General features: G+C 31.7%; 1 protein-coding gene across 1 annotated transcript; it reads left to right on the top strand.

The window, feature by feature from the left end:
- Window positions 1-924: 924 nt before the first annotated feature.
- On the top strand, window positions 925-20,549 carry Tmtc3 (Transmembrane O-mannosyltransferase targeting cadherins 3). Its single transcript, XM_065511163.1, has 3 exons — window positions 925-1,163; window positions 6,766-9,175; window positions 18,707-20,549. Exons 2-3 carry the CDS (start codon window positions 7,738-7,740, stop codon window positions 20,464-20,466), a joined length of 3,198 nt encoding a protein of 1,065 aa, XP_065367235.1. The 5' UTR covers window positions 925-1,163; window positions 6,766-7,737; the 3' UTR covers window positions 20,467-20,549.
- Window positions 20,550-25,701: the final 5,152 nt, after the last annotated feature.

Consider the following 25,701-nt stretch of genomic DNA (forward strand, 5'->3'; position numbering starts at 1 on the left):
TGTTCGCTTTTGTGTGATGATGAGATCTTTCGATACATATGAAGCTGACGTAACCAATAAAACGAGTTTATTATAAAGAATTTTAGATCAAAAAAAGTAAGAGTGCTATATTCGACGGTGCCGAACATTATATACCCTTCACCAAAGTATAGGTACTTTAAGAAAAATATTAAAAACTGTTCTGGTGAAAAAAATTTTGTAAAAAGTGTTTCGTTGAAAAAAATAAGGGCACTGCTACACGATCTTTCTTGTTATTACAAATTTTGTCATTTGGTTTTTTGCTGAGTCTAATCCAGTGATGTTCATCCCATACAACAATTGTTTAAAAAATTTAAACACATTTGTTACGCTCTTTTAAAGAGCGTAATAAATGTCTCATTTTTTCAGAAATTCAATAAGCATTGTTGTTGGTTGGTTTTTGGATGAAGCATAGCAAACACACGCGTTTCAATTACAATTGAACACAAAAAAACAAAGTTAAAAATAAATAAAAAAATTGAGAGTATTTCGGCCGTATAATGTATATTCTTTCATTTCCTTAAAATTTAAATTATATTCATTTAATAAATTGGTTTTATTTGACAAAAATTCTAAATTTAAAATTTCTTCATTTTGTTATTATTTTAAGTGTTTGACATTATGTTTGCTGGGTAGCTCTCTCACCAAATATCTTCATTTTTATTTTTGAACATCACTGGTCTAATCGTTGGTAGACAATTTTTAGTTTGGGAATAATTTTGCCTACAATAAAATTTCGTCTCTATGACCAGCTGACATTAACATTTAGAAGAGTTGCACATTGTTGTTGTAGAACTAAGTTCACCTTATATGAATTCACCCTTTGTTAAGCTTTGAAGAAAAGCTTTTTCTGTTTTCATCTTTCTTCCAACATGAAAATGACAGCTTAAAACGAAATGCAAAAAAATGCCAAAAAGTAATGACATTTCTCGCGCGCTGTACACATTACAACACAAACAAATTGCTACAAAGTAAAAAGGCAAAACAAGAAATAACGTAGAAAAAGTTGGAGGAATAGCTGCTCGGTGTGTTTGGTCAAATATATAATACAGTGTATTTATTATTTAGTTAAAAAGTAAAAGAAAAGATTTCTTCAATAGAAAAATAGCAAATTCAAAATGTGTGGAGATTATTTATAAGAAAAAGTGAGTAGATTTTATTACATTGTTCTATGTAATTTTGCGATATTTTGCAACATTGTAATTTTTACTTTGTAACCAAGTAAATGGAAAAGTATGTGAATTGTGTGCATGTAAAATTCATAAGTCAGCAAATAAAATGTATACACATTGCTGGATTTGATATTGGACACCATTTGTTTAAAGTATTTTTTTTTCTAAATTGTAAGGAATAAAAAAAATGAAGCAAGTTTTGTAATAAAGTTAATTGGATTTTAGTTTTTGATTTAAATGACATTTTAATGAATACAACTTTTGTGTTTGCAATTTGAGGAGGGGTTTATTGATGAAAAATATCCAAAAAAATGTCAACTCATTTGCAAATATTGAAGTGTGTGTTTTTTTTGTTTGGTATATTGTATGTAATTCCTATAGATTTAGGAAAAAGTAGCAATGTAGGAATTTTCTTTACTTTGTGCAAGGTTTTTCATTTTTGTTGTTATCGTTTTAGTTGTGTTGATGGAGTTTGTTTTCCCCAAATACACAAAACACAAAAGAGTATTACAACGAGAGAATAAGTGGTGGTTTATTATAATGTGATTTGTACAGAGAAGAGCAGGAAATCTCGGTCAAAGTAATTTTACAAAACAACTGTTCGGCAACTATGTATGTTGTTGTTATTATTGTCACAACATTGTTGTACAAAGTGGGTTTATTCCCTGCCGGTAACAACAACTACGTCACACCAGCACGTAAATTCCATAAAATGTTTCTTATCACTGACATGCGCATTCTACCCTTTGCTCTGGCGAGGAGGATGAAGAAAACATAACCTTTACAATGTATTAACTCAGTGTAAGAGCATGTTTAAAGAGATAGAGAGGAAGAGCCGTGTTCCTGTGATATGTTTTTAAGGTTTTTGCAACAATGTTAATTTGACATGTTTACAGAGTCTGCAAATAACAAATGTATTCAAGTGAAAGTTGAAGTAAAATGTAATGTAAAAACAAAAACAATAATAACTTCATCAGGAATATGACAGAGCTGCCAATTTCTTATATTTTTAATTTTTATATTTTCCTGAAACATTTTGTTGATTTTAACTCAGCAGTCACCTCTTGGCATTTTAAGTTCGATAAATTCATTGAGCTATTTGGAATGCTCTTCGCTGCAAGGTATCAATATCCAATGTGCCCACTATTCATTAGGTCATTGATAAAAACATTCCAAAAGTCACACCAATGCCAAGAGACATCACATGGTGCGGACGACATATGTCTGCTATCACTTTAATTTAATGATATCCGGTCAAAATTGAGGTATATAAAAGACGTAGCGGCATCATGTGGGAATCAATGCGACAAATGCTAATAATTTCACGCTACCACAACAGCAAATATAACACGTCCAGTCGTTCTGTTACTTGGGCATCATAATAACGAACGGAGGCTCTAATGAAAACGTCGAAAATCGCATAAATAAAGCTCCTTTTACGGATGAAAATCATTGAATGCTGTTCGCTGTGATCTCAAAACCATTTAAGTTTTCATTAAACGTTGCTTCCGTCGAATTTTAAAAACTGTTCTGGCCAAATGAACACATCACTTGAATATGGCTGGAATCCACAAGGCCGTAGGTGGCCTTTTTTAATACAGTAAAAGTCAAGAAAAAGACAAACGATAATATAACAAAATAGTTGAGACCGAAACTGAAAATCGGTCAACCGGTCGTTCTGTTACTTGGACAGCATAATAACAACGAACGGAGAATCTAATGAAAACATCGATAATCCCATAAATAAAGCTCGATAAGCTAAATCACGTGTGGAATTCACAACTTATATCCATACGCACCAATCTGAACATATTCAACAGTTCATCAGTTGCCTTTTACGGATGAAAATTATTGAGTGCAGCTCATTGTGATCTCAAAAAAATATAAGTTTGTATAAAACGTTGCCCCCGCCGAATCCTAAATCTTTTCTGGGCAAATGCTATCAGCAATGATTGTGCATAAACCAGACAGACATCAATTGAATGTGAAATCAGAAGGTGAGAATGGCGACAATCCGACTAGATCACTAGATACTCAATGGACTGGAATCCACAAGGATTCCAGAAGCCGCCCAAACCATACATAGCGTCGAAAGTTTGATATAGTAGAAGCAGTAAAAGCCAAGCAACAGATAAACGATATTGCAACGAAACCGTTGAGGCAAGAGAATCAAAATTGAAATCCTAAAAAAACCGAAATCGGCATTTTCAATATCAGACAGACTCGGTTAAACCGGACATTAGTTGAAACCCTTTGATCCTTATGGAGCAGGAATCGTAGTATCAGTTATTGGATGCAACGGTATAGCACCATTTCTCGAACAAGAGTATGTTTCATTCGTCATTTTTAAAAGACATTTTACAATTTTTAGCTTTTGGGCATTAAAGCATTCTCAGAGGAGTAAAGAAATCAGTCCTAAAAGATCCAAGAGTCTAAAAGCACAAAATAATCCAAATCGGACCGGAATTTAGCGATTGCATATAATATCTCTTTAATGTGAAAAATATCTGTTTTTGCGATAATATTTAAAAACCAGAAGTGAATAGGAAAAATCTTGAATTAATACTTATTGCTCCATTCCATCTCATTATAACTTTCCACCACAACTACATACATATTTACAATTTATGCTTAAAAAACATGCACTTCAAATTCCTGGCAAATGTTATTGTGGCATACAGTAACACTGTTTGACTTCCGTCTCCCTACCCAAAGCTATTTAATATCCTACAAGAGATATGTATATGCCGCACAGTAATAAAAAGAACAAAAACTGTAAAAAGAAATATGATGAGAATTGAAACAATGTTGCTGCTCAATGTTAAACATTTTTCACTCTCTCTTTTTGCGTTTTGTTTTTATTGCAACGTTGCAGTTTTATGTACATGTACTACGTACGTACTCCTTGTTCGTACAGCACTTTTCCCAGCCATATGTATGGGATTATCATGTCATTTTCATCATACTCGCAGAGTAGTCGATCTAACATGTGGTTGATGTAACCAAAACAGTAAAATCGATGACATTGAGCGCAACAATGTTGCATATCCACCATAACAATGCTGCTGCACTCCTTTTTGCACTCTTTTTTTTCCGATACGTTTGTGTATGCGTTGTAAATGTCGAGGTTAACGACCACAACACAACTTCAATTCTTAACATTTTTGTATTTTTGCACATATTTATAAATTTTTGTTTAAAACTTTGTTGTAAATATTACAACTCTCAATTGTGAATGCATACAACTTTACAAGAATTGTTTATATCCATTTACAATTTGTATGTACCATGTACGATACGGCGAGCATGTATAACCTTTATTCTCCTTGGAGGGCTACTCCCTTTTCCTTATTTTTTTTTGCTTGGTATTTGCTTGTAATACTTTTTATTTATTTTTCAATTTTTCGTGCTGATTCTCATTCACATCTCCTCGAAGTCTTTGGCATGCTCCAGCAGTAAATATACTTGCATTTTGTAGTCAGCCATACATTAGGAAATCAAAACTGTACAGTAATTTCTTAATTTGTTTCCCTTTTATTTATTTTTCATTTTCATTTCTCTGTTTTATTTTGCTTCCTTTATTTTGTTTGTTTTCATTTGGTGGTTCTGGGAAGTTAGTGTTGGTGTGTTGCATGCACATGAATGAGGAATGGAATGAAGCAGCAGGCCTCTTTTTAGTAATATTACACACATTTTCCCGGTTGATGGTATACAGATATAACAATAACAATACCATTTCCATTTTAATCCTTTGCCCTTCCTTACATATACATATGTATGTAAGTACATGCGAATTCATACATATGTACGGGCATGTGTCATACCCCAACCAACCAGCCATCCATCCATCTATCCAGTCATTTGTGCGAGTATGTACTGCTGCTGTTGTTGTTGTTGTTATTACATTTATACAACATTTACTAACTGCAATGTCTACTACTGCTTTCGAAGTACCAAGCAGCCAGTAAGTGTTTTCATATATTTTTTAAATGCAAAATTCAGTTGGAGTTTGTTTCCCTATTTACTTTGTTGCATTTCATAATATTCCTCAAAAGTGTTAAAAATAGACTGGTCTAAAATTGTAGTATAAGTAAGTTTTTAAATTTTATTTATTGTGTTTTCCTTTTTAAATTCTAATAAAAATTTTAAAATTATTACATTGCATTTTCTGTGTGTTATTATATAGTATATGTAGATGATTTGGTGTGGTTCACCACTATACATACCTAACTAAATAAAACTTGATGTGTGAAGAAAGTTATTGATTTCATTTGTAGGGCTTCGTTACTTTACAAAATGTATAGTTTTAATTTTAATGTCTGGCATTTGACCTTTTTTTGCTCGTTACACATTGTTGTATTTAAAATTAGTATGTAGTTTTATTTTTATACTTGATGGTAGAACACGATAATGGTTTGTAGTAACTTAAATTGTGCTAAATATTTAGTTGTAATGGAAAAATTACTATAAATTGGTTTTTAAATGTTTGACCATCATTATTACATTTTTAATATAAAAAAATTTAAAATTTTATAAAAAATATTTGGAATGCCACGCCCTAATTCTAATAATAATTAGTTGTAGTTTTGTAATAATGCTGCAGTTGTCAACATTTGTTACTACTACTGATCTTTATTGAGCTTAAGATTGATTCAGGTTGTTTCCGAGCGAATATCCAACCAACTTTGTAATGTTGTTGTAAAAGTTCCAAAGTTCTTCAATAAAGACTTTCTCGAATCAAAAAATTACTTTATTATCTGAACCACGGATGGGTATAAGGGCGTAAAGACCATTTTTCCAAAACATGGTTTCGTACTCATCTCTCATATGTAAGCGAAAAAATGTAATTAAAAATTACTCATACCACCCGTATTCCAATTTGTTTAGTTTCATTAAAAACATTTTGGGCCATTATTACAACTGGCCTTTATAGTTAAAGGTAACATTAAGCAATAAAAAAAGGTACCCTTAAAGTTTACTTTAAATATTTTTTTTTTTAATTTTTTTTGCGAAATTTTCAAGTTGGAAATTCGAAAATGTGGGAAAAAGTTATAAAACAAAAATTATATTTTTTAGAATTTTTAAGTAATAGAGATTATATTGAAAGTTTTGAAAAATTTTCGAACTTAAGTTCGAATTATCTTAAATAGTCTATATTCTGAGACTAATTTAAAATTAATGAAAATTTTTTTTCTGAAATTTTCAAGTTTGAAATTCGAAAATGCGGGAAGAAGGTATAATCAAACTAAAATTATATTTTTTTTTAGAATTTTTAAGTAATAGAGTTATTTTGGCAGCTTTCGAACTTAAGTTCGAATTTTCGAACATATCTTATATGCTTATATTCTGAAACTACATTGAAAACACATTAAAATTAATGAAAATTTTTATTTTTTATTTAAATATTTTAAGTTTGAAATTGGATAATATATGAAATTGGACTCGAATACAATTTAAGTTTTTTAAACTTTTGCTGAAATAAAAATTACATTATTAATAAGGATATTTTTTAAATGCCATTTCCTTCAAATCTCTTACCACATTTTAAAAATTACTTTCTTTCTTTTCATTTTAGATTCCATAGAAATATCCAGATTGGAAAATACATTTAAAAAATACAACAACATCAATGGAAATAATTTTGTAATGAAATTGTTATTACAACAAATGCATTTATAAAACAATGAATGGCCTCTCTACACACAGGAAATGCTAATGAAATAATGCAATAAACAATTAAAAGAAAATAATAATGAAAACTCTAAAGGCTTTAGAAACAGATATATACGAACATTTGTAAGAATAAAAACCTGTAACTTTTGAAAACCTGAAACAACTCCTTCTAAAGGACTTGATATAACATACATAAATAATGAAAATATAAAATTAAAACATCTCTCAGGATAAAACTAAAAAAAATAACATTCCATCTTTATGAAAGAACATTATTAATAAAATAAAAAAAAAATACGAAACAAAAAAGTATTTAAAATACCTGATAAAATCAACACGTAAATCTCAAGCAACTCAATTTTTTTTTAAAAAAAAAAGATCTCAAACTTAAAGCCTCATTAAATTATTGTTAAAAATTTATCAAGCAAAAGGTTTCACTTCCAAACTCAAGCCACAACTAGTGCATCTCTAGAAAGCAACTCAAAACAAACTCAAGAAGAAAAAAAGGAACCGCTTAAACTTAGTAAAAAAAACAGTGAAAACACTTAACTTTATTTGAAGGTCAATATAGAAAATTGTATAAATTAAAAATTTTAAATATCATACAATAACAACAAACGAAAAGAAAACTTGAAATTTGGCCAAATAAAATTGAATTCAAAAACAGTAAAGCAAAGTCTACCAGGAAGGCGTTTATGTGTATGTGGCAAAGAAAAGTAATCATGTCAAAAGTTCAATATTAATGCAAAGTAATAAGACATAAACACGAAAAAGTAACAAACATTTGCGAAAACTAAAAAGCATTGCAAAAAACGGAACTATAAAAAACTACGAAACTAAAAAAAAAATACAGAAAAAATCTGTATCCTACAATATGATGGCTACAGTTATACATACAAATGGTATAAACAATAACAATGGCCAAACCAATAGCAGCAGCAGTAGCAATGGCAATAGCAATAATAACAGCGCCACAGGCGGCAGCAGCAGTAATGCAACGTCCTTTACTACAGGTCGTGAAATTAACACCTTATTCTCATCGACTACAAGCGCCTCTGCATCTGCATCTGCAACTGCCTCAGCCCCTGTCTCTTTGACAAACAACACCTCTAACAACTATAAAACCTCAAACACGTTGAAAAACTCCTCTCCCTCTGCTGGCACGTCTAGCACCTTTGCTTCGTTTACTTCAACAAATCTCTTTCAATTACTTTCCATCGCATGTCTGTGTTTGTTGTCCTATTACAATTCAACACAATGCGGTCTGGTCTTTGATGATATCAGCGCCATACGAGATAACAAGGATTTGAGACCTACGACTCCGCTTAAAAACATATTTCTCAATGACTTTTGGGGAACGCCGATGCGCAAAGAACACTCTCACAAATCATATCGTCCCCTGACTGTACTCACGTTTCGTTTTAATTACTGGCTGCATGAATTAGAATCATATGGTTATCATCTCATCAATGTTATGCTGCATCTTGCAGTCTGCCTGCTGTGGAAACGAGTCAGTCGCCTTCTGGTCCTGCAATGCACTCAACGCGAAATTCTGGCTGTAAAATGTTCATTTTTCAGCACTCTGCTATTTGCAGTGCATCCCATACACACAGAAGCTGTGACTGGAGTTGTTGGCCGTGCTGAATTGTTGTCATCACTCTTCTTTCTCGGTGCATTTCTCGCATACTCCCGGGCTGTTAGCAGCAGCATAAGTGCTGCAAAAAAATCCCAAAAGCTTAAAACGCAATGGTTTCAATTGTGCATCAACTTTAGTTTGTGTTTATTAGCATCGATGCTGTGCAAAGAACAAGGCATTACAATCGCTGGCATTTGTGTGGCGTACGAACTGTTCGTGGTGCAAACTATACATCCTTTGCAATTGTGGCATACACTGCTGAATCTCTTCGAAGAAAGACCAGCATCGTCAAATCAAACTCCATCACCGACAAATAAAGCACACATCACAAAACTATTACAAGCCAGTTCTATTTCGACTGCCGTGGGTGCATCGTCATCATCATCATCGGCGGGATTAATATCGGTGAAAGCATCAGCTAGTAGTAGATTTACAACACCCATACAATGGTCATCGACTCTATTGAAACGTTTAGGCTTTTTGATTTTCATCACTGTCTGCCTGTTAGTAGGTCGAGTCTATGTTATGGGCTCTCAGTTGCCGGTATTTACACGTTTCGATAATCCAGCCTCTGCCGCTGAATCTCCGGCACGTCAACTAACCTACAGTTACCTAATTTATTTAAATTCATGGCTACTCTTATTTCCCTGTGATTTATGTTGCGATTGGACTATGGGTGAGTAAACTGCAGTTGTGAAATGAAATAAAAAAAACAAACAGAAATTTAAAGTCATGGAAAGCAAGTGCAAATGTTTTTGTGTATTTAAAAGTGGTAACAAAGTATTATATATAATAATTAAAAGTGGAATATTAAAATTGTATTTAAAGACAAATTTAAAACCAGTAAGAAAGTATGGTAGGTCTAGCCCGACCATATAATACCCTACAACGAGTATATGAGCAAATTATGCACCGATAAAAAATTTAATTTATGTGCATATAAAACTTATTTGAGTTAAATTTTATCTCGATGTTAATACATACTGGAAAAATATTTGTGCATGTTAAAGTGATTTCCGAAAATGCGCCTTATATGAGAGCTATGATTAATTATAAAGCGAATGTCGGTAACTAAATGTTTGGTAACTAAATAAAATTCTGTTAAACATTGTTAAATTCCTGAGTCGATCGGTATATTACAAACGCAAAGAAAAATTAATTTAAAATTTAATTAAGGTTAAATTAAATTACGAAATTGTATGTGTTAAATATTTTTCGGTAAACAAAATTTAAAATTTTTTCCAAATTGTTTATTTTTTCCAATTTTTTTTTGAATTTTTTAAAAAAAAAAAATTTTAAATTTATTAGTGAACATTTTTTAAAAATTTTTTTTTTTTTAAAAAAAAAATTTTTTGGGTTAAAAAAAATCGAGTTAAAAAATATTTTTCCCGATTTTGATTTTGACGATTTTGACATTGATGCAATGGACTTTGAAATATCTGTCATTAGATATTCATATTGTCTATATTAATGACTTAGTATCCAGATATAGATCAAAAATAGGCCAAAAATTGAGGTCGTTCCGGTTTTTTCCTTATATCTCAGATATTTGTGCAACTGACTTAGTATCCAGATATAGATCAAAAATAGGCCAAAAATTGATGTCGTTACGGTTTTTTCCTTATATCTCAGATATTTGTGCAACTGAGCCGCTGAATTCCCGAAATATTGATGTATCAATCATGTTTGTAAGTTATTTGGGGGCTACGGAAAGTTCATATCAACATACAGACGAACAGACGGACATGGCTATATCGACATCGCTATCTATAACGATCCAGAATATATATACTTTGTGGGTTCGCAAATGATAAATTTAGAAATGCCACTATAAAAACATATCGAAAATTTCAGAAAAATTGTATTAACTCAAAAAATATAAGATTTATTTAGCAATAATTGCAGGATATCTAATTCGACATTTGAGAGATAATTTTTAATAAGGACGAGCAGATTATGGAACTCACTTCCAATTGAATTGAGATTTATATTAATCATATATGGACCATTTGGGCTCGATTAAATAAAAATAAATGAAATGAATGAAAATTTAATGAAAAACAATGTAAATATAATTTCAAATGGAATTTAATAAATGTATTCCACAAACAGTTTTTTGTCTCTCCTAAACACTTAAAAGTTTTTGAGTTAATACAGTATTGTTGAACGAGTGCGATATGTTAATAAAAATGAAACCATTAAACTTACAGTTTTGATTTTTTTTATTTGATTGAAATTTTTATTACAATTTACAAAAAATATTATTTTTATAGTTCTAATCAATAGTGATGAACTTATGAACCTTTAAAATCTACCACACTTTTGAAAATACCTCTTTTAACAAGACCCCAATATCTCTCCACTGGCCTTAGCTACATGCAGTTTAGTGGATTGCCTCTCTTGGTACAAATACCACATTATTGTTCTCGTACCACTCAAGATCTTGCTTACCATAGTGACAGGATGCCAAATCAAGCCAAAAATAAGTCGACTCATTAAGAAGTCTTATGAATGGAAGCATCCTCTTTTGTAAACATTCCTTGATGTAAATTTCGGTATTTATAGAGCCCTTTGTAACAAATGTTTGGCTTCTTTTGCCGCAACTGCATATTGCTGCTTTTGGGTCATAATCTTTTCTACAACATTCCCTCGAGCATCAGCAACATACAAATATTGAATCGGAAGCAGCGAAAAAATGTCCATACGTACGTTTCGTCATTCATTCAATTTCCTTGCTCTGTCTTTGGTCTCTAAATTTTTAGCAGAGTTCCTGTCATGAACTTGTTGATCCTTGTATGTTTTTAAACATGTATTGGCTTTAACTTTTCGTACCAAATTTCCGAGTACTGAGCTAACCGGACTGCTTCCCTACCAGATGTGTTGGGAGCTCTTCTGAAAATGCTTTCTATTTATTGGCTTCAGAAACATAATGTGGAGCATTCCTTCTACTTGATTCAGGTTTTTTTCAATAGCATTGGAATTAGTTTGAAGATAGACCTTTGATTGTTTGTCTAACTTTTTGTAGGACCAAGTTGGGTTTGGTTTAAAATATTTAATAATTTTAGTACGCACTTTTTTCTCCTAACTCATTTTAATCAGATTAACCACAAATGAACATAATAACTGACATGTTTTACAAAGGTAAATTGAGAAAAAAAACAAATAATACTTGTTATTATTAAAATTATTAAAAGTTTTAATGAAAATCGTGTGTTAAGGTTTCATTTCTGAGACTTTTTTTTCGCCGGGCGATAGCAATCAATACCAGCCTCATTTGACCTGCGGCTAACATCACAATAACTAATTTAAATTTTAGATTATTCAAAACCTCCTGGGGATTAATTTTTGGGAACTTCTTAAACTCTCTTTCTATTAAATAATCTTGTCTTGGAAATTTTAAGTTTTTACAGTTCCTGTCTCACGAATATTTTTTTTAGCATTTTTGAAACAGTTCATTTATTAATTGAATTTGATCATAAATCCAGCTTTAAAATCGTTTATAATTTTGGTTAGCCATTGTTAATAACTGTTTAAAAAACTTATCAAAATAAAATAAATATTGAAATGTGATAATTTTAAAAAATTTTAAAAGTGTGTGTGAGCTTTAGAACAGCGAAATGCAAACTCACACCACTACAGTTTTTAGATATTGTAGTTGTATGAATTGAGAATTATTCTCTGGCAAAAACAAAAACAAATAGCTGAAATAATGAAATATACAAACATAAAAGCGTAACACAACCTGCTTCTATCACTGCTCATGCGAGACTGACTGTTTTTATACAATGTGTGTGCTTGCGTACATGTGAAAAAAAAAACAAGAGAGCTCATTTGAGAGCTCACTGCAGCTCGCTGCTTTAGAACAGTAATGTTCACGCCAAGGCGAATTTATACAAGGTGGTGGTAGTTCTACAAAAACAACAAATGGTCTTAACAAATGTCAAAAAACAGAAATTAAAAATTAAACAAATATGTATTAAAACTAAATATAGTGTAGATAATTGAATAGTGAGGGCTTTACTTATTTATGCAAAATATAAATATTTTGTTAATTAGCTTTGAATATATTGATATTGAAGTATAAAAACATGCTTTGACAGATGTTAGAACCAAACAACCGAAAAAAGAGTAATCAGCTGATTGACTGACTCCACCTTGTATAAATTCGCCTTGGTTCACGCCAAGGCGAATCTATAGAAGGTGACGACAGAACTACAACAAATACAACATATACAAAAACAACATGTACTTTGTTTTTGTAAAAAGATAAGTGAACTGTCAAAGTTGCCTGTGGTTGTTTTTGCTTTTGGGTTTGTTGTATTTTTCGCCACAACAAACACAAGTGAATTGACAGTTCACTTGTCTAAACCAGTGTTGCCAGACAAAGTTTACCTTATGTCCCCAATCTGAAAGTCGATGTCCCCAAAAAATCCCCATTTCAAAATTGAAATCCCCAATTTTGTCACCATAAAAAAAATTAAATTATATTGTTAATACTAAATTTTACTATGTTGAGTTAAACAAACTAAAGTTGCAATCTGGCATAATAACATACGACAATCATTTTTACATCTATTTACCTCATTGTCAGTTTTCAAAATGTTGATTCATCGATTTTGGAACAAATTGTTTGGAAGATGTCATTTTACTTTGAAACCTGCCAAAGAATTCTTGATGTTTATCCGATTTTTGTATGAATTAGTTTTTATAACTCCTTGAGAAATCAAGAGCTTTATAATATTCGATTTTTTATTCCAGAAAAAAGTATCGCGCACATCCCCATTAACAAGTAACAAAATGTCGAACACGACCAAATCATAATCACAAATCAACCGTGTGTGGCCAGCTTAAGTTACAGGTCGACGATAAGTTGAAGAACATCATTGAAAACTTTTTTTTTTGAATAAATTCTGAATTTGCGGATGTTTTTGAAATTGTTTGACATTTTTTCACTTTCGCACAGTGAATTTAAATACGAAGTCAAAAATTGGCTCCTAGAGAATGATTCAGCTTTCTGTGTTTAGCAAGAATTTAAAACTATTTAATATCTGTGAACTTTTGATGAAATCCTTTTTTAATTTTTTTATTATCGAAGTAGTGTCCTGAAAACGAAAAATCTTTGTGTTTTTTATGTTTTTCATCAAATTCTGAAGAAATGAAAGAAATAAAATATGATTATTTAAACAAAATATAAAACCAAATAGATTAGAAATTGAAATGTTTTTCAATAAATAGCTCTTCTGCTTTATTACTAGGCCAAGTACTCTACATTGTGAATACCGCTAATGTCTAAAAATGTAAAATCCCCAAAAATGGATGTAAATCCCCAAATTTTGTTAAAATCCCCAAATCCCTCCCCACGAAATTCTGTCCCCAAAAAAATCTTGAAATCCCCAAATTGGGGACAAATCCCCACATCTGGCTACACTGGTCTAAACAACTGAATAAAAAAAATAATCAGCTGTTCTTCTGTCGTCACCTTCTATAGATTCGCCTTGGTTCACGCCATACAACAATTGTTTGAAAAATTTACACACATTTGTTACGCTCTTTTGACTTTTGTTCATTCATCGTTTAGCTCTCGATGAAAACACATGCGACGGACTATCGTCATTTTTTTCAGACATTTACTAAGCATTGTTGTTGGTTGTTTTTGGACGAAGCATAGCAAACACAAGCGTTTCAATTGCAATTGAACACAAAATAACAAAGTCAAAAATAAATACAAAATTAAATAGAATTTAGGCCGTATAATGCATATTTTTTCTTTTCCTTAAAATTTAAATTACATTCATTAAATAAATTGGTTATATGTGACAAAAATTCTAAATCTAAACTTTCATTATTTTGTTCTTATTTTAAATGTTTGACATTATGTTTGCTGGGTAGCTCTCTCACCAATACATCTTCATTTTTATTTTTGAACATCACTGCTTTAGAATACATTTTTCCCGCGGATTTTCTTGTACTCTTCCTTTACCAATGATTTCTCTCATTTCTTATTTATCATGGTGCTCTCCAAGGCGAATCTATAGAAGGTGACGACAGAAGAACAGCTGATTATTTTTTTTATTCAGTTGTTTAGACAAGTGAACTGTCAATTCACTTGTGTTTGTTGTGGCGAAAAATACAACAAACCCAAAAGCAAAAACAACCACAGGCAACTTTGACAGTTCACTTATCTTTTTACAAAAACAAAGTACCTGTTGTTTTTGTATATGTTGTATTTGTTGTAGTTCTGTCGTCACCTTCTATAAATTCGCCTTGGTGCTCTCTGTATACTCGCTCGCATTGCTGGACGTTACTCACAATTCGGTTGAAATATGTTGAAATTGGTTTTAAATCAGGGAAAGGCAAAACATGGGCGCCGCGTTTTTCATTTACTCTTCTCTTACGTACGTGTGCACACGCATTGTAGAGAAATAAACAACTTTTAATCAGTCTAGCTTGAGAACTCAAACAAGCAGGTTGTGTGTCGTTTTTGTATCGCACAATTTAAGAATCAGCGTTGCCAGTGAAAAATAAAAATGTCCCAACTTTTAAAGATGTATGATGAACAATATGAGATTTTACATTTTTAATTGGGGAAAAGAGTCGAAAGTTTACTGGCAACACCGATTCGTGGTGAGAGCGGAGAGAGTGTATAACTAATACAATCGTAAAATGCAATAGTATAGGTTGCCTTTCCCTGTTTTAAATTGTTTTTTTTTTACTTCATGCTTCATCGTAAAGGCTTTATTTTAATTGTTCACATCTTGGCGACACATCGTTTTGTGCGCACAATAACAAAATGTCAGCAGAATTAAATGTTTATGTTTCTAATTTTCTTTGGAATTTTTTAAAATCACGATCTTGTGTCAAAATTACATCATCTGGGTAACCAGCGAAAGCTAGAGTATTTTAGCTTCATGCCAAGTTTTTTGTTTTCTGTTGTAGTCATATGCGCAGTTGTAATATCAATATGGCAACTCAACCACCATAAAGCGGCTTTGGTACTTTTCTTTTGTCTAGTCGTTCTTTTGCCACCAACAAGTTAAGTTCATTCCACAAAGTATAAATAAACCAATTGTATCAAATAAATCTTGGAACATATGATAATAAACATTTAATATTGAAAAGATGCCATGCATTATATATTCACACTTCGGCCACCAAATAAATCATCACTAAATAATTGTTGACGAAGAGCGTAAAATTATTCAAATATAACATTTTTGAGTAATTAATATTTTGTTCTCCTTTGTTAAATCAAAGTTTATGGAAAAAACTAAATGGAATGTTCATGAAAGCGCAACAGGAAATATCTAACTATGTTGACTGTTCTTCTGTGCTTCTTCCACACAAATTTGGTTTCTAACATCGAAGCTTTTGATCCACACAAGGAAACGTTCCGAAATTATATACAGCGGTTCACAAATTCTACAAACCTGAAGAACATTGATGGCAATGGAAAAAACAAAATGGCTTCATAATTATTTGGAATGTTCATGAAAGCGCAACAAGAAATATCTAACAAAGTTTACTGTTTGTGCTTCTTCCACACTTATTTGGTTTCTAAATTTGAAGCTTTGAATCCGTACAAGGAAGGCAAGCCTGATTGCAATAAGGAATATTGTACGATGCTCCTCTTCAATCCGATTGACGCTAAGAATTTTGATAGGGTGACAGCATTAGCGACTCCACAAATAAATAGCCTAAGAACTGAAGTGCGATGATTTATTGAAGCTTTTGGAAAATTATTTGGCCCCAAGGAGGTATGTTCTGGAGGCACAACACAAATTTGTATGTAGATTTTAAAATAAAATTGTTTTTGACCATATAAGATCATTACACATTTTTGTCTGCACATTAAGTTTTGCCTGATTGCAGAAAATATCTTAAAATTACTTACAGTATCGGTCAAAACATATTGAACAAAATTCGCGTATAACTTTTTTTCTAATCCAAAGAAAGTAAAGATTTTAGAAAGAAAGTAAAGATTATTAAAAATGAATTTTAATTTCAATATCTCTTATGATATTATTAAAAAATGTAACAAAAAGTATTTGAAATTTTTTGAAAATGCTTATTTTAGCAACAGAAGTCTCTACAAAAAGTTTTATGATGTTAGATCTCTTGGAAATAATTTTTGCCGCAATTTTCCCTTTTGAACACATAACATATGCGGAATGAAATTGCAACAAAACAGAAAACGCTATATTTGTTTCCAACGTTAAAACAAATAATTTATAAAACCTTTATAAAATAGCCCATTGCATTGATTTAATGTAAGCAAAAAATTTATTATACTCGTGTACTTTTGTGACAGTTATGAATAAATTTATATACAGGTGTTGAAAATACCGATATTTGCACTTTTCTGAGCTCCTATTTGAGTTTCATGGTCTTATTTTTCTAGATTTTTATTTTGAATAATCTACAAGCACCCTTCTATTTAAAAACGTCCAAAAACTCTCAAATTATTTTTAATTTAAAAAAATATGGAAATTTTTTCACTTTAAAAAGTCTGGAATTTCAAGGGTGTTGGAAACGCCATAATCATCTGGGCGTGATAGTTGGATGATGGGCCAGTTAAGAAGAACTTTCTTTTTAAAAAAATAATCTCTGATGTTTCTTTTTATGAAATGATTAATTTTGTGTACACATTTCATAATATATTTATTAGAATTGATGGTCAAATCAAATTCAAAAAGTCAAAACTACTAATTTACATGATTGATTGAGATCCATATATATTTTTTTAGAAAAAAGATTATGTTCTACTTTGCATATCTTATCAATAATAGGTTTATTTACTTCCTAAAAAAGTCCACTTCTCTGCCTTTCTCTGCCACTTGATGTAAAATATAACAAATTGTTCCCAATGATAATTGATAAAATATGGAAAAAATTACAAATGTTTTTTCAAGGTAGTTCTTTTTTTGTTAACATTTTGAGATAACTAAAAGCCAGATTTTCAAATGGGGTTTTAAAGTATTAAGTCATAAAACACAAATAGCTCATATACTTTTACTTTTGGCCAGTGTCAAATTTTTGTTGCAATTTCATTCCGCATACGTTAGTACATCAGTGATATTATGCAGGCAGCGTTAGTGGAACTGTCTTCATGGGCTGGCTTTGAATTTGGTGTGAACTTGGCGAAAGCAGAGTTAGTACTTTTCACACGTAGGGATAAGGTGTCGAATTTTAGTATGCCTAGCTTAGGAGGTGTTGAGCTAAAACTGACGACTGGGGCAAAGTAACTAGGTATTTTTTTTTGATAGAAATTATATTGAAAAAGGAATACTCAGCAAAGACTCAAAAAGGGTCTCAATGCCAACTATGATTGCAGGATTCTATAGGAAAGAATTGGGGCTTGTGAGACATCGGTCGTTCGACCCATAATATCGTATGGTTCTACTGTCTGGTTGGGAGGCTTGGATAGCGGACAGATGTGTGCCATAGCGTCTTTCAGACAGGTTATTGCTCGATAAGTACCAGAATTAGTATGTATATGCGAAAATATTACTCCCAATTTTTGTGGGATGTGTGAGGATGTCGGGGGGAGTAAAGACAATAGAACATTGTCGTTGCATAGGCTTATAAGGTTCACGAGAGGTATAATATGGTTGTATGAACGATGAGTGGGCCTTTCTGTTTTGTTTGCTAGCTCCTCTTTCTTTTTCATATACCAATCTTTCCCTCATCTTAATATATATTACATTTTACATCTATATTATATTCATTTTCACACTATCCTTCAATAATTCTCTTATTACTATTGTGTTCATCAGTGTTTTAACTTTTCATATCATGTATTTTTTGTTTAAAAAACAATTAAATTTGTTTTCCCTATAATATACTATATAGAAGAAATTTTTATCCAATGGGTTTTTTTATCGACACTGTATGTATGTTCGTGAACAACGATAACATTCTCTCGATAAAGGTGAAAGGATTTCAGTTTGCGAAAATAAAGTTTTCTTTTATCTACCTAAACTTGCAAGTTTGTTCGAAAAAAAAGCAATTTGCGTATGTGCAAAGTAATTACAATATGAATGCCAGCCATTATGTCAAAGGACTTTAGGTTAAACATGTGGTTTTAAAGAGAACTTTGTAAATGAATTTTAAATACACAAAATCTTTAAGCACTATTTAAGAATAAGTACTAGGAAAAGTGTTTAAATTACTAATTATTAAACAATTTATTTTGCATTTCGTTTACCAGGCACTGTTCCCGTAATTGAAGGTTTCATGGACATACGCAACGTAGCAACATTGATAACATTTGGCATATTAGCCGCTTTAATTGTTAAAGCATGCATCAGCCAAAGTCTTCAACATTCACGTATGCTAATCATGTGTCTAGCTTGGATTGTATTGCCATTTTTGCCGGCTTCAAATCTCTTCTTTCCAGTGGGTTTCGTAGTGGCCGAACGTATATTGTATATGCCGTCTATGGGATTTTGTCTACTCATTGCATATGGCTATGAGCAAATTAGGAATGGAAGTGGCAAAAAAGTGAAATATTTATTAAATGCTACATTAATGCTTTTGCTGCTGGCACACTCGATTAAAAGTTATAAACGAAATAATGATTGGAAGAATGAGTACACACTGTTTATGAGCGGTGTGCATGTGAATGATCGCAATGCTAAGCTGTTTAATAATGTGGGACATGCTTTGGAAAATGAAAATCGCTTTGAGGAGGCCTTAGCCTACTTCCAACAGGCGGTGTATATACAAGCCGATGATATAGGAGCCCATATTAATGTGGGCAGAACTTATAATAATCTAAAAATGTATGCTGAAGCGGAAAAAGCCTATTTAAAAGCGAAATCTTTGTTCCCTCGCATAAAGCCTGGTGAAAGTTATCAGGCGCGTATTGCACCCAACCATCTAAATGTTTTTATTAATTTGGCTAACTTGATAGCTCGTAATCAGACACGTTTGGAGGAAGCCGACTTTTTGTACCGCCAGGCTATTAGCATGAGGGCCGACTATGTGCAGGCTTATATAAATCGGGGAGACATACTAATGAAATTAAATCGCACTGCCCAGGCTCAAGAAGTGTACGAGAAGGCTTTGCTTTATGACAGTGAAAATGCCGATATTTATTACAATTTGGGCGTTGTATTCCTGGAACAGGGCAAAAGTGCCCAAGCAAATGTGTACTTTAATAAAGCATTGGATTTATATCCAGAACATGAGCAGGCTTTATTGAATTCAGCCATATTATTGCAAGAAATGGGTGGCCAGGAAGATCGTCAATTATCGCGGGAACGTCTGCACAAAGTCTTGGCCAAGAGTGGTGACAATGAAAAGGTATTTTTCAATCTGGGCATGCTGGCCATGGATGAATCTGATTTTGAGTCGGCAGAACAAAATTTCAAACGTGCCATTCATATAAAAGCAGATTTTCGAAGCGCCCTCTTTAATTTAGCCCTGCTCTTGGCTGATGCTAATCGTCCACTAGATGCAGTGCCGTTTCTCAATCAGCTGATACGCCATCATCCCGATCATATCAAGGGACTCATACTACTGGGTGACATTTACATCAATCATATGAAAGACTTGGATGCAGCCGAAGCCTGTTATCGCTCAATACTCAAATACGAACCTCACAATATACAAGGACTACACAATTTATGCGTGGTATATGTAGAACGCAAACATTTGGCCAGAGCTCAGCTGTGTTTACGCTTTGCTTATTATTTAGCACCAACCGAGGACTACATATTGCGACACTTACAGATTGTAGAACAACGTTTGCAAAAAATTTACAAGTTACCTGATACATCACCTGAGAAACAACTTGCCTTGGTCGATTTCAATCCAAAAGAATTTCCATTGCCTAAAAAAACATCATCAACAACATCCCCTCAAACTCACATACAAGGAGAATCATCCCTTGGCAAACGTAAACCATCTAAAACATCCTCATCATCTTCAAATGCCGCAACACCAGACACAGTTCATCAATCATAGCATTCATATTAAATATGGAACAAACCAGTAAAAAGAATATTGAAATCTCAACAAAAATAATCTCTATCTTACATTTATTTCGAATTGACTTCTTATTCTAATCTGTACTATCAAATATGTAAAAAGGCTGTGTGTGGTAAGTGTTAAATATTTATGTCTATTTAAGTTTTATTAAATGATTTTAATTAGAAAAAAGGCTGTAAATTTGAAACGTTATTTTTAGGTTTCCTTTCAAATACTAAATTATTAATTTAAACCATGTAGCTCTGCACTGCATTTAAATTATACTCTATAAATTCAATATTTTATTATATGTTTCACAACATATCATATCTTTCAAGTTTAAAACCAAAGCACAAAGTATACAGAGGCGACACGACAAAAAATATATATTTGTCTCTTTCGCTCGAAACAATTTCAACCAGTTTGATTTTGTGCTTATTTATATAGTTGTTTGTTTTAACGCAATGTCTGTAATAAACCGCAAATTTGTTTTCTCTTTCTATCGAAACAATTTCAAAAAAGCTGATTTTAGTGTTTTTGAACTGTCAAATTTGACACCTCTGTATACTTTGTGACCAAAGTATATTTGAATTCAATACAAATTCCAAGAAATTTCTCATTTGCTTGAATTTGTTGGTATTTAGTGCCTATTGGATATTTTTGTTTAATTTATTATATTTATTTAAACTCAATTATATCTTGTTTTGGAATGCTATTGCAACACAAGTTGCAATATGAGTAACGATTTAAATTCAATAAAGTTTAATAAACTGAAATAAATTATTATGCAAACAAAGCGAGTTAAAAGGCTTGAGCTTTCAATATAAACTGAAAGGTATCTTTATTGTTCAATATTTCTTTAATACAAAATATTCTTATTCTAAAAACTATAATTATTTAATACTTAATACATAAAAACTCTTAACCCCATTTTCTCAATATCTGGTTATCGTTTTTCGTAACGATAAATCTCCAATTAACATATTTTTTTTGTATGAGAACTGTCAGTTCTGGGGGTTAGTCTATTGGTTTTTAACAGAACGTTTAAGTGGTGGGTCGTAAAACATGGCATGAACGCCATGGAGTCATTTAATAGTTCTTTAATTTATAAATGAAAACACATTTTTTTTTATTACCGATCATCTTGTATTGTATCTTTTGTTATTGAAGTTGTAATTTCAAAAGACAAAAGAAAGACCAACTGTCCATCTTTATATAAAAGCGATCAATGCTGGTGTACATCAGATAAGTGTTCTAGGACCAATCCTGTACCTATTATATAACTCTGATTTGACCGAGTCCGAAGAATTAACGATTACAATATTTGCAGATGACACTGCAATTCTTAGTTTTCATGTAGACTTAAATGTAGCATCTAAAAACCTAGATAATTACCACAGACACGAGGAGACGTGGTTAAAAAATTGGAGAATACAAGTAAATGAAATCAAAAGCAAGCACATAACGTTTTCACTTAGGAGAGGAAGTTGTTCACCAGTGACACTAAACTGTGTGAACATCCCACAGTTTGTAAAGGGAATGTATTGTATACGTAATATATTTATGCCCAGAAATGTAGTACATGTTTTAATGGCTACCATTGTATTGTTCATTATGTTGGGTACAGGAATCAAGTGAAAGATACTGAATTTTTCACGTTCAACCAATGGTATAGTTATATTAAAGATCGCATGTTGCTGCGTTAGTCTGCCCTTTACTTTCATAAGTTTGAATAGTTATGGAATGGAATCTATTCTATAGCTAAATCATAGTATAGAATAGATTCCATTCAGTGGTTGTAATAGCGGCTGTTCCAATTTGTTCGAAATGGATTCCGACCTTTGATCCGATTTTTTTGTTTCGACTAGATTGTGATGGTTTTACACATAGTATAATTGTAGCAAGAGCCATTTCATCCGCGTGTTTCGGTGGCAACTACAAAGTGTTCGTATTCCAATGGGAAATTTGAAAGCAGAATTATAACTAGAAGCTCATATTGGATGACGATTCCTGTTTCGGCTAGCTTTTCTGCTAATTCCATAAAATGATTTATGTGTTGACACATATTTGCACCTTCCGCTGTAGAATATCTTTGCATTATGCTCGTCGATGAACGCTTTCCAGCGTTTTATCTTTGCATTAGGATTACGATCAGAGACCGCAAAAGTAAGATGTTGGTGGTCCGTAAAAATATAAAGACACTTTACTCCTTTTTTGTCAACGACCCAAACTAGGCTATTATATGCGGACCTAGAAGATCAAATAATTCCGTCGTTAACATGTGTTCTATTTCAGCATTTACGAATTCAGTAACACCCATTGCTTAGAATATACTGGAGTTTCGTCCTCCATCTGAATGGTAGCGACTATACTAGTATTATAAGGCAAAGCCTCACTGGGATCAGCAAATACATTTATTCTGTTTTTCATCAGTCTTCGGATATCTGCCTTTAAAGAATCGGGGACATCTATTTTGTTAACCTTCTACTTCTTCTTGGCTATTACTGATAGTTTTTACGGCTGGTATTGTGGCTTTTCCACAACTATTTGACAAATACGAAAAAATTGTAATTTTGTTTATTTGCTACTTCTTTTATTTCGTTTTTTAGTTAGAGTTAATTTTAATATTGCTTAATTGTTGATATAATATATAGCTTCTTGAAGATTGGATACAGCGACGAACAGGAATAAAATTAAAGTGGCGTTTATTTAATAATAATTATCTCTTTATTTAATATTACAAAGGTATTACATAAGACAATTCAATTGTAAACCTTTTGACTTTACTTTAGCAAGATTAATAATACTAGTATATTCCGGTGCACTTCGCTACCCCCATCCTAGTAAAATTAAACTATGTATAATGGTATGATAATAACACATGCAAAATATTGAGAATCTCTCAATTACTGTTTATTTGATATTCAAACATTAACTAATTTGGTATGGGAGACACTACTTCACTGTTCTGATCCCACCCATTTTTATGTATTTTATGTAAAAAAATAACTCATATTCACTTTAACTTTACTTTATATGGGATTCGTCATTCCAACTAAGCCGATCATGTTTAGCTAAACTTTGTAAAATGATCAAGAATAAATTCGTTTTTAATATGGTAATAAATTGTTTGATATACATTTTAAATACTTTTAGAATTATAGTTCTCCAGATATTCGAAATTAATTATTTACTTTGAATGAGAGGTGCCACCACTAATGCAATCCCGACCACTTTCAGCCAATCTCTATGGTAAAATGGTAATAGAGCTATGCGGACAAAGTTTGAAGAATCATGTAATTATAACTTTGTATGGGAGGTGACTCACATCCTTTTCCGACCCTCACATTTTGGTTCCCCAGACATTCGAAATTAATATTTACTTTGCATGGGAGGTGCTACGTCCTCTAATCTAATTTCGCCTATTTGCAGCTAACTCCGCACAGTAATAACAAATTAATTCGTAAAAAGCTTAAACACTTTTATAATTATAATAGTTCTCCAGATATTCGAAATTAAATATTTACTTTATATAGGGTGTGCCACGCCCACTATTCCAATCCCGAAAATTTTCAGCGAAACTATGCAAAATGATAAAAGAGCCATATAGACAAAGTTTGAAAAATCTTGAAATTACAGTTCACAAAATATTTAAAAATAACTATTTACTTTGTATGGGAGGTGACTCGCCACCTGTTCCGATCCATCTCATTTTTGGTTAAACTTCATGCAGTGATAATAAATTGATTCGTATAAAGTTTAAAGCCCTTCGCTATTATAGTTCTGCAGATATCATAAAATAACTATTTACTCACAATTACATATTGAGAAAATAAAAAAAACCTTCAAAATATTTCTTTCAAGCGACTTTAAATTACATAATAAAATCTTCTTCTTCATTGTTTTCTTTAACAACTCTCACTTAAAACAGAGCGAAATCAATACTGTTTAATTGTTTCTCTTATTTATTTACAACAACAACACACATTGCTTTGTTTACTTTTTAGCTTAAGGTTCACATGTACACGTTTTTGCATATGTGTTAGTAACATCTTTAAACGCTTATAACTCCTAAAAAACTGAACCGATTTCAATAAAATATATATTCTGCACTTCTGTGAATAAATCCCTTTAAAATGGTATATTTCTTTCCTAAATTGAATGTATAATGTGAGCGTAAAAGGGGTCTAAAGAAATCGACTTGCCTATTAATATTATGATAATAATAGAAAAAAGGATAAAGTAGAAAAACTAACAAAAACGATATTGCCAGATCTTACATTCTAAATAAGATTACCATATTACAACATTAATTTATCATTTTTTTGATTGTTACTTTGTTTTTTTTATTTTATCAAGACCCACGTTGGGCGCCAATTAACGTGACTTTGACATGTTTTCTGTTTAAGTGTTTATTTACGACTGAAAAAAACTTTAGTTTTAAACTAACAATGTTTTGATAATTAAATAATTGCAATAAACAAAACCCGCAAGCATCGTATTACGTCTGGCATTCGATGGGGATTTTCTTTAACTATTAGAATTAACATTGAAAAGTTCAGCACATTCCGCCATACTGTATTCAACTTTCTTTCCATCACTATGGGTAAGCATTGCTTTTAAATGATCGGTATTATAATCCTGTACTTCGAAATGATAAATTAAATTAGAAACAGCTGGGAATATAAGTTATTTAAAATGAAACAACTTTGAGTACTTGACTGCAACTGAAGTTGCGATCAAAAAGATCTTTATTTATAATCACAAAAAATAAAAAAGTCAATAAAATAAAACAAAGAATTAATTATGCAGACATATCGTCAGCATTTACAAAAACATTAAATTATGCAGACATACCGTCAGCATTTACAAAAATATTAAATTCTTATTAAAATAACATAATTAAAATAAACAAGAAATTGCAGACAGTTAAATGAACTTTTATAAGTTTAACAATAACGCAAACGCGTATTCATAATTAATTAATTTAGTGTTAACTTATATGTCGTTAATATATACAACACCCTCAATCTCTCCTCCGATAACATCCTTTATAGTAACGGAACGTTGCTTAAAATATTCGTTCATAAGACCAATGTGTATCCCTCCCTCTTCTAGCCAAACTTAGGTTAGGTCCATGGTAAACAATTCCACTCCTTTTCAGTATACCAATACCTTACCCTTTCTTGTTATTTAGCTCTCCACTACTAAATTTTTATTTTCATTTTATTT

The sequence above is a fragment of the Calliphora vicina genome, chromosome 5 (genome assembly GCF_958450345.1).
Source record: "Calliphora vicina chromosome 5, idCalVici1.1, whole genome shotgun sequence".
In the NCBI taxonomy this organism is placed as follows: Eukaryota; Metazoa; Arthropoda; class Insecta; order Diptera; family Calliphoridae; genus Calliphora; species Calliphora vicina.